The sequence below is a fragment of the Sesamum indicum genome, linkage group LG9 (assembly GCF_000512975.1).
Source record: "Sesamum indicum cultivar Zhongzhi No. 13 linkage group LG9, S_indicum_v1.0, whole genome shotgun sequence".
NCBI classification, from domain to species: domain Eukaryota; kingdom Viridiplantae; phylum Streptophyta; class Magnoliopsida; order Lamiales; family Pedaliaceae; genus Sesamum; species Sesamum indicum.
In genome coordinates this window covers 6,340,570-6,351,129 of record NC_026153.1, presented here as the reverse complement: position 1 = coordinate 6,351,129, position 10,560 = coordinate 6,340,570, and the positions used below count along the sequence as shown (strand labels likewise).

General features: G+C 34.4%; 1 protein-coding gene and 1 non-coding gene across 2 annotated transcripts; one reads left to right on the top strand and one right to left on the bottom strand.

The window, feature by feature from the left end:
* TRNAL-AAG lies at nt 1,199–1,279 on the bottom strand. Its single transcript has one exon. It is a non-coding gene; the product is annotated as a tRNA-Leu (tRNA).
* Nucleotides 3,663–6,038, top strand: LOC105170789 (pentatricopeptide repeat-containing protein At5g13770, chloroplastic). The gene has a single exon (XM_011091703.2). It carries the CDS (start codon nt 3,836–3,838, stop codon nt 5,699–5,701), a length of 1,866 nt encoding a protein of 621 aa, XP_011090005.1. The 5' UTR covers nt 3,663–3,835; the 3' UTR covers nt 5,702–6,038.

Here is a 10,560-nt window from a genome sequence, read left to right as displayed (position 1 = left end):
GTGGTGGGGTGTGGGTGGGGAAAGGGGGGGGGGGGGGGCGATTATATGTGTTTGTGGTGGTTGAGACTTGGATACCTTTGTATAATAGTGACTTCATGCTGCCGTACCCTTTCTTTTAGGTTGATTATCCCCTCTTGTCAAAAATAAATAAGGTTGCATTTGGATGGATTAGTTGCATGAGAATTATGAATTTTCAAATTTATAATAATAAATTCCTTACATTTATTTGGAAACTTCTCAATTTAAGATATTTCAAAAAAATTTAAATGTGATTTGCTTTATGTAATAGCATCACCTAATTGAGTTCGCGTGCAGTTTCTTGTGTTCTATCAAAGAGGAGAAAGTGCTAAGTCGAACTCATCTATTACAATAGTTTTAATTGGATGAAAACAACACCCGCCTTTTCAACTGTCTTTACTATATGTTTACTAGACATTAGCATTGAAGTAGGCAAGGCCAATTTGTACGAAGTCTGGACCAATATTGAGAGAAAGTGCAACTTCTAGAACATTTTCGTCTTGAAGAATTCAAACTTAAAGTGAAGAGGGTTATGTTGATTCATTTTGGATCTAGTTGAGACATCGAGAAATACGGGACATCTAAGTCATATAAGTAAACAGATATATTTATTGATAAAAAAACAGAAAAAAACGTGAATGGGGATTGATGACAAAACAAAATTTTGGATCACAAATAGTGATACGATTGATGATAAAAAAATATAATTTTTGATTCAGTTCTCTATTTAGATTACTATTTTTTGTCACAAAGAATAAATTATATTTAACACAGTATCAAACTATATTCTATTAACTATTGATGATTTTCATTTTTTCTTTATATGGAATTATTTGAAATTTATTGAAATCCAAGGATCCACATATGGGCCAAAAGATTTTGTTGGGTCAAAATTGGTCATGTGTCGATCCAACAAGCAAGAAAATGTCATTCTTGCATTCTTTTCGCCAAATTTTCTATTTCTACAAATTTAATTTCTTGTTATTGTTGTTGCAATTGATAAGAACAAAAACAAATAATAAAGTGTCTGAAAAGAAAAGGCCTATTGGGTGATGGTGGGCTGCTGCTGCTGCTGCTGACTGGGAAGTATACATGTACTTTTCCTGCCCTGTTTTCTTTTTCCTGGTTTAGATCAATAAAAATTAGGTTATCAAATTCAAAACAAGGGATTAGATAAGAATGTTGAGAGTGGGATTCGAACCCACGCCCTTTCGGACCAGAACCTTAATCTGGCGCCTTAGACCAACTCGGCCATCTCAACTTCTGTCTTACATCTTTCGGAACTATTTTCATCGATGCCCATGACATGAAAGAATCTTATATATCTTATAATTGGTCACTTGATTTGAAATGAATCAATCGATTATAAGTATTATTCATTTCATAAGTAGTTTAGTTTAAAACTCGATTCCAAGATAATATATTTCCCTCAATGAACTATCTAGATTCTACAAATAATGGAGGAAAAACTTAACAAAGGACAAAAAAGTTATTTCCACAAGAATATGATGAAAGATAGACCACATAATTCTAGAGTGGCATGTATTTACTAGATTAATCTTAGCAAAATAATTGTGTAAAAATAATTTTACACCCACCCCCCAATCCACTCCATATTAAATGTTTGAAATAATATAAATAGCCCTTCAAACATCATAAAAAATAACATTTAACTGAATTTAGAGAGAAAATTTCTAATATGAGATATACCACATGTTTGAAGCAAATTTGAATTGCTTGCATCTAATTGATTTTCCATCATTGACAAAATAGAATATGGTTAATGGATCGATAAAAAGATGCATACTCACCTAATCATCAAGAATCTTACTCTTTTTTTTTCGGTACAATGGGAGTGGGGTGTCAGGATAATTCGATTTTGAATTTAGTACATTCCCTTCATCAATAAGAGTGATATTAATTCAATCAATTGATTGTTAGCTCAAGAATCTTACTCAACATATCATCTTTAATATTATTATTCAGTAATAAATTAATTGGGTGATCAATTCGACCCAAATTTTCTAACAGGTATTTGATTGTCGGTTGAAATGAGCCCATACTAGTTTACATGAACTGAGCCATCTACTGTTGGGCTCTGTAAATGAGGCCTTGCGCCCCAATCATCTTTCAGTCCATATCTGTTAGTAGTTAGGATATAATTTGGGCAGAGTTTTGTCAGGTCTAAGATCTACCCGAATTTGAAATTTGCCGTGATCGGCTTTTAGAACCACCTCGCTGCGCTCCGTCCCGCCATTAGTTGAGTTGGATTGTAGACTTGCCCTGCTCCAACCCAAACCCACCCTTAACCCAATTTGCCTCTAAAAGATAATTTATTTATAAATATATGTTATCAGATAAAACAAATATAAAAATATTATTTAAAACAAGTTGGGAAGAATCTTGAACTATATCCAAACCCAAACCCAAACCCGATAATCTGTAATGGAATGGGTTCGGTGCGGGGCCTCGCTCTACCACTACGGCACTACCCCATTCGTTATTCCTATCTATTTTAAATGATTCAAATTTTATAAAATTTAAAATTTGTCTTGTAATTAATAATTTGAATCGGAAGTAATCACACATATATGTTAATCATTTTATAACTCACCGGATTGAAACACAGATCAAGAACGAATGTTTTCTTGATAAAATATTGAGATTATAGAAAAATTGAGATTGGTGGAAAGAGATGCTACTTATAATTTCTTGGGCCACTTTTCCTCTCATTATGCTCTAGGGTATCACCATCATGCTACGTGTTTCTCCCTTAATCTCAAACATACTTCACTCCTTTCTCACCATTTTTTTATTAATTGTTTTTAAGAATTAATTCAAGAAATTTTGAACACTACAATAAAATAGTAAGATTTGAATGTCTAATAAGAACAAAAGTACTCGGCCATGTTTTATCAACCTAGATTGGATAGGATATTCACAGTCGTTCAGTCTAATGTATTATTTTTGAGTCAACTCCTTGATAAATCTTATATTGATATTGAACAAGTACATGTAATATTCTTACATACTCTCGTACAAATATCAATCAAGTGAGCTAACTCTCTCTCCTCCATTATCGTCTTGTTGCATCCTCTCTTCAAGGTTAATACATAAGATATTTATGTGTTCAATCTTGAAAAATTGATTTGTCAATTTGCTATCGCATTTCCACTTATGTTTTAGTATGATAAATAAAGGTGGTGGTGCAAATGACCAACCAACTATGAGAAATTAAAGATTACTTGTAAAGTGCGGTCATCAAGCTAATTTTTATGAACTTATGTTCACAAATCTCGATAAAAAAATATGGACGGGCCCTAGTTATATTCTTAGATGCTTAAGTTATACCAGATGGCTCAAAGTAATCGATATTGCATTAACTAAAGTAATTAAACAAAATTAAATCAATACGACTTGGATAATTGAACATCATTGATAGCAAGTAGATTGTATGATTTATATAAATGATGACCTGGCTGCGTCATGTTTGACCCAAATAAGTGCAATTATATATATATTAAAAAAATATTTTATTCACAATGCAAATTACAATTTAGAAGAAAGAATTTAAATTGGCGTAGGGCAAGAATTTCCCCTTCCACTGTATCCTTTTTCCCCAGAAACATAAAAGAAAAGAATGGGTGGAACTAGAAGTTCATAACACTCCACATGTCAGACAACTAGTGGTTCCCAACAGCCACAAGCTGCATGCCAATGATCGCGATAAGATATGGCGATAAACCAACGTTGGTAAATTAATAAAAATCTTTCTCCTCTTACATCGCCCGATTTCCTGTCCTAAATTGAGACCTCGATGGCCATCGCCAATTCCCTGGATTTTTCCTTAACTTCTAGCATCAACAGCAAGAACAGAAAAGCCCTCCAATTCTCTCACTACTCCCACTGTAAACGTAGAAGCAAAAGCCCTTTCCCCTTTATCTCACATTTCCTCTTCTTGAACCTGAATCCGAGAGCTGTAAGAGCAGATTCCTCGGCTTGTTCGCCGCCGGTGCTGGAAGACAACGCGCCAGTAATCGAGCTGGCTTTGAAGCTCCAAGATTTTCAGCCCGCCGATCATTTGCCCGAAGATTACAAAGAGTCAAACGCTCTGATTTGCAGTTTGTTGAAGGATTCTGAAACTGCACACCTTGGATACGAGTACTATGAGAAGGCCAAAGGAAAACCCAATTTCAGACCTCGGAGAAATACGCTGAAGCTGCTCGTCAGGTACCTGATTCGTTCCAAGAACTGGGGATTGTTGTTCTCTTTCTGTGAAGATCTTCAGGTCTTCCGGGTTTTGCCCGACAGGTCCACATGTTGTAGGTTGATTAGTGCTTGTCTTAAAGCTAGGAAATTGAGAGTTGTTAATAATTTGCTGGAGGTTTTCTTGGTTAACGATGTTGAGACTGCTGTTTTGGCCTTTGGGTTCGCGATGAAAGGCTATAACCAGCTGCATATGTACTGCAGCACTAACGATTTGTATCAGAGGATGAAGTCTGCGGGCCTGGATTTGGACCCTGCCTGTTATTTTCACATAATGGAAGCGCATTTGAAAATGAAACACTATGAGAAATGCATCACGATCTTTCAAGATTTCGAGAATCGGAGAATGATCGAAATTGGGAATCCACCACCGTTTTGCTCTCAAATTTACTGGATTCTGTGCGAGTCGTTGGGTAAAACAGGGCGCCCTTTTGAAGCGCTTGAGTACTTCAGGGAAATGTCTAAGAAAGGGATCCTGGAAGATCATTTCCTGTACTCGTCTTTGATCAGTTCTTTTGCAAGCTCCGGTGAATTAGAAATGGCTGAGGAGCTCCTGCAAGAAGCGGAGAGCAAGAAAATGCTGAGGGATCCAGCGCTTTTCTTGAAGCTTGTTCTGAGGTACGTCCAGGAAGGGATGATGGAGAAGACGCTCGACGTTGTTGCAGCGATGAGGCGTGTGGGAATCAGAGTTTCCGACTGCATTTTCTGCGCTATCATCAATGGCTTCTCCAAGAAAAGAGGGGCTAAAGCTGCAGCAAGAGTGTATGAGGAGCTTGTTCTGCAGGGGTGTGAACCAGGCCAAGTGACCTATGCCTCAATTCTAAGCGCATATATTAGACTTGGGCGGTATTCCAAGGCGGAATCCGTGTTTGCAGAGATGGAAAGAAAGGGTTTCGACAATTGCATAGTTGCCTACTCCAGCATGGTCGCAGCCTATGCCAAAATGGGGAGAACGAGGGACGCAATGAGGCTCGTTGCTAAGATGAAAGAGAGAGGCTGCGAGCCAAACGTGTGGACTTACAACTCCTTATTGGATATGAACGGGAGAGCGTTGAACTTGAGGTTCGTGGAGAAGACATGGAAGGAGATGAAAAGGAGGAAGATCATCCCGGACCGTGTTAGCTACACAACCGTGATCAGCGCTTATAACAGGGCGAGAGAGTTTGAAACGTGCGTGAAATACTACGAGGAGTTTAAGCTAACAGGTGGGAAGATGGACAGGGCGATGGCGGGTACTATGGTGGCGGTTTTCTCTAAAATGAACAGAGTTGAAGAGGTGATTGAGCTTTTGAGGGACATGAAATTGCAGGGGACTGAGTTGGATGCAAGGTTTTATAGGTCGGCGATGAATGCGTTGAGAGATGCAGGGCTTCAATCCCAGGCGAGATGGCTGCAAGAAACGTTTAAGCATTCTTGATTCATTGCAAGAAATTGAGAACCTTGGAAGATAGACAGAGATGTCTGAATTGGGAATTGGGGTGGGGATGGACATGTAGTTGAGTTTGATGAATGTCGGTTAATTGTTATTACAGAGAAGATGAAAACAACTTACCTGGAAAAAGAAATTGTAAAACAGAAAGAGCAGTGAATAGTCGGGCTCGGGCCTGTCTTACATCAAACATCAGTTAGAACTTAGAACCCTTTTTATTTTTAAACTAGTGTTTCGTTCTATATTTACTCCAAAATGTTAGAATGTATATTACACGGTAAGGCCCGTCCAGCCCCTGATTGCATAAATTACACTGTAAAGCCCGTCCAGCCCGTGACTGCAAGTAAAGGCCCGTTTTTTTAGTTGTAAAATCGTGACGAATGAAATGGGCTGGACTACAATCCGCCAGCCCATGTTCAAGGAATAAAATATAGGTATCACAATTCGTATGGATAATTGTGCCTCTTTTTTTTAATCGTAACTTTGGACATTTTGATAAAAATCCTAAATAATCATCTTTTTAATTAACTTATCAATTTATAATCATAATTTTATCACCTTTTTATCCCATCCTAAGCCCAGGCTGATCATGGAATTGAATTTCTATTAAATATTTTATTTCATTTTTTATTCCTTTAATATAATATTAAACAATCACGTATAGAATTTAATTTTTATTTATATATATTAAATAGAATAAAAAATACATAAAAAAACTCAGATCAATCATTTAGACTGTGAGGACAAAAGCAACACACCGTTTCAAGGCCCTTAAAGCATTCTGGACCGGACAAGAAAGGCCCAAATATTATTGGTCCATTATCTAACTTGGACTAAATCATACAAAAATATTGCAACAAAAGCCCTCCCACTTATAAATGGAGGTACTGCTGAACAGTACTTATTGTGTAATTACATTATAGAAACATTATCTTTTCATATTTACATGGATATGTTTTTCAAAATATATTTTCTAAAATATAACATAAGTCTAGGAGATATAATATAGTAGGTCTTAAGTTTAGATCGGGTCAACCCTCTATCACAAAAATATAGGGTTAAATCAATGATCCCTCTTTAATATGTGAAATGAGCAAATACCCCTATGTGAAAAAAGAATTAGTAAATTATTCATCTATGTTTCAAAAAATGAAGCAAATTACCTCCCTATCAATGGTTTAGACAGCGCGTAATTTGCTTCATATTTCAAACACAGGGGACGATTTGTTATTTTATTTTTTACAAGAGATATTTTATTCGTACATCGTATCGCAGCGGGATAAATTGTATTTTTTTGTTGAAACCATTAGCAGGTTGATTCCTGGACATGGTTATCTCCAAACTCATGGTGTTGCCATCCCTATCCCAAAAATCACCAGGAAATGCCAGCAAAAGTTAAAGGGGAATAGCATATATGGCATATTCGTATATTAGATGTTGGTATTACAAATGGAGATGCCACTTTGTGCATGTAAAAAGCTAGAAAGCAAAAAGCTGGAGAAACACATCTTTTGTTGATAGAAAGTAAGCATATGCTTCAATTTTGCAAGCACCTAATGATATGGACATAATTGAATCTGTTCCTTTTGTAATTTAGTTCAAATAATACTAACACCAAATCCTTATTTTATTGCATTCTAAATAATATTGATAGACATTAATTCAGATTTTATTTCATCTTATCTCGTTATAAAATGTAAATGTAGAAACGACACCTCACAGACTAATTGAGGAGGATTGTGTTTGTACCTGTCCGACTCGCCAAATTCTTATAATTAACTGATACTTACAGAAATTAAGGTCCAATAGTGTAGAAATCGACATACATAAATCAAATAAGAATGTTTAGTCCAAACAAATATTTAATCAAAATTTAGACCTATTATAAGAATGAGTATGACAACGTTGGATCCTAAACAAGTGTGGCGTGACATTTGGTGGTGTTGATGTTGCAAATCGATATAATAAAATTATGTGAGGTGTCAATATCACAAAGTCTATCACTAATAAATGTTGCATTTATTACTTAAGTCTTGTATTTGCATTAGAAAGGCAATTAATGCCAATTGGTGTGGAACTCAACTATCAATATGTTATGATGGCTGTGGAAAGCAAACCTAAAAAAAAAAAAAAAAAAGCTAATCTGTAAACATTAACAAATATTTATAAGTTAAAGAAAAGTTTTTAAATCCTACAACCCCTGTAACTGACAGACACGTTAACATAAAATCAACTCATTTAAAATTATTGGATGGAAGAAATAATTACAAAAATCAATAAACAATGAATGATCGGTGTCTTGCTCATCTATTCACCATCAAAAAGGCCCTTACTATTATAAATATATTCCAATCAATTATTTATTCTTAATTAATTAAATTCACGGTTGGGACAAGAATGTAATAGAACACTTTAAGACAACCAAATCCTACGAAAAGAGAAGTGTAATCTCCATCTCATTAATATGGTGACAACTAGTGGTTCTAGATATTCTAGAAGCATCTTCTTTTTCAAAAAGAAAAAATATCTTCTTAATTAATAATATTCATATAAACTTGTGAGCCACATGTCAAGGGGTGAAATTTTTGGTCTCGCATATTTCGATCAAATTCATATTATTTGCAGTTTTATTAATGACTTATAACCAGCTTCCAATGTATAGAGCTTATTGACGTAAACATTAATTGAGTACTCACTGTACCGCTCTTATATATATAATAAAATAAAGGGATAAAATTATTTTATTTTTGAACTATGACTGTCTTTTTACTTTGTTATTTATTTATTTTTAATTTAGTTTGTCATACTAACTGCACGAGTTTTGTAAGTTACCACCTCATATCATTTTCATCTGGAAGTTTGCACCTAAAAATAGTCACAAGCAGCTCATATGTCTAATTTTCTAGAGCAAATCTCAAATCTGGTCTACATTTTTTAGGAATCCACCATGTTCTTATAACAAAAAATGAAATTAGATATAATTTTACAGAATTCACAAATGATTTTTTTTAGAAATAATGAAGATTCGCACATACTATAAAAAAAATAAATATTTCCGACATATTAATCACTACGGCTTAAAAATCGTAACGGAACAATATTATCACCACGATCATATAAAATTGATTTGAAAACTTAAGTTTTAACCACGTTTAATTAACATTTAGGTTTTAGCTATAACTAAAGTATATTTTACCATAGTTTGTAGTTGTACTAAATACTTTGGGCTTCACTTGCAAAAACAACAATTATAGCCATTGCGTAGGTGTGGTTCATTAGTATCCACTATAATTTTTAATTTTTAGCTGCAGTAATTAATCCTAGTAAATAGCCTATTTCTTCTAGTGACAAGTGCTGACCAGTTTTTGTTGAAAAATTTCACCGAGGAATGTTTTGAGGCGATAGTTTATACAACTCGTGTAATTGATATGACAAATTTATGAAATTAAAAAAAAGTTTAGATGACAAAGTACAAATTCGATCATAGTTCAAAGGCCAGAGGATTTTTTATTCCAAATAAAATTATAACATAAAATCTATTGACTAATAATGTTACTTGAACACCATCCAGTTAATGGATACTTTATCCTACTCCTTAGCTAATGAATTAATTTAAGAATAACATGGAGTGAGAGCAAAGAGCACAAGCCAACAATTTCCAAAAATAAGCCATGTTTTGCATGCCAAAAGGCAACAAATCAAGAAAATGAACTCCAAGAAAGTAGGTTTTTACTGTAGAAATTGAACATAAAATAATCAGATTGAAGGAAAAATTAGGTAAGATATTAGGAAGTAAGAGCACTTAGGATTGGTGGAGTTCCCACTGAACACACATATATACAAGGCTGCATACATGTTGGGAGCAATTTCATGTAGGGTTTGCAATTTTTTTACTTAGTTCTGTTAAACAAACACAACTAGGAGTTCCCACTAAACACACATAATATGTGAATGTTGTTTTCACAGGTTAAAATAACAAGACATCCAAAGTTGTCCTGGTGATGATGGGATACACTTGTCATCAATGTCCTAAAGGTTGACTTCTTGTAGATACTGTCAAAACACTACTGCACATTGATTTTTGGGAGAGGTTTGGACTTTACTTGGACCATTATTGACAATGACTAAAGCAAAAGCCTAATCACTAGTCTATCATCATCAGTGTACTACTTAGTGGTTGTATGATATCACATGAGTATGCCAAGAATATGATAAGATTGTGGTGGGGAAATTCATCTTGATGCATGCATTCAAAGTTAAAATTTGAAATAATCAAAATTTCAATTGCATTAACAGCTAAAATTATATTGTAACATTATGTATATATATAGCTATGATTTATATATAGTGTGTATACTATTACACTTGGTGCATATATAAAGATGATGTTATGACATTAAATTGTGAGATGTAAGCATGCAAGCATCACAATATTTATTATACAAAGGACAAATTTTTCATATTTAAGAAAACAACGGATTAAATAACATGGCAACTTCTCGAAGTTTCATATAATATTTACTAGAACAATAAAATATCTAAGTTTAACTATCACGACTGCATGCACAAACACCGTGCAGGTCAAGACATCCATTCAATGCCACATGTGAGATTGAAGCCGCTCTATCATATCTGGTAAATCCGATATAGCCAACACATGAACTCAATCTCGTAGCTTTTTTTAAAAAAATATATATTTTTAAAAATTTTTATTTAAATCATATCTCATGGAACAAAATCAAATCTGACATGATGGAACCAATCACATATATCATGTAACTAGTTAAAATCATGGTTGAGGAATATATAATCACAAAATGAAGCCCATTAAAGAGGGGCACATGATG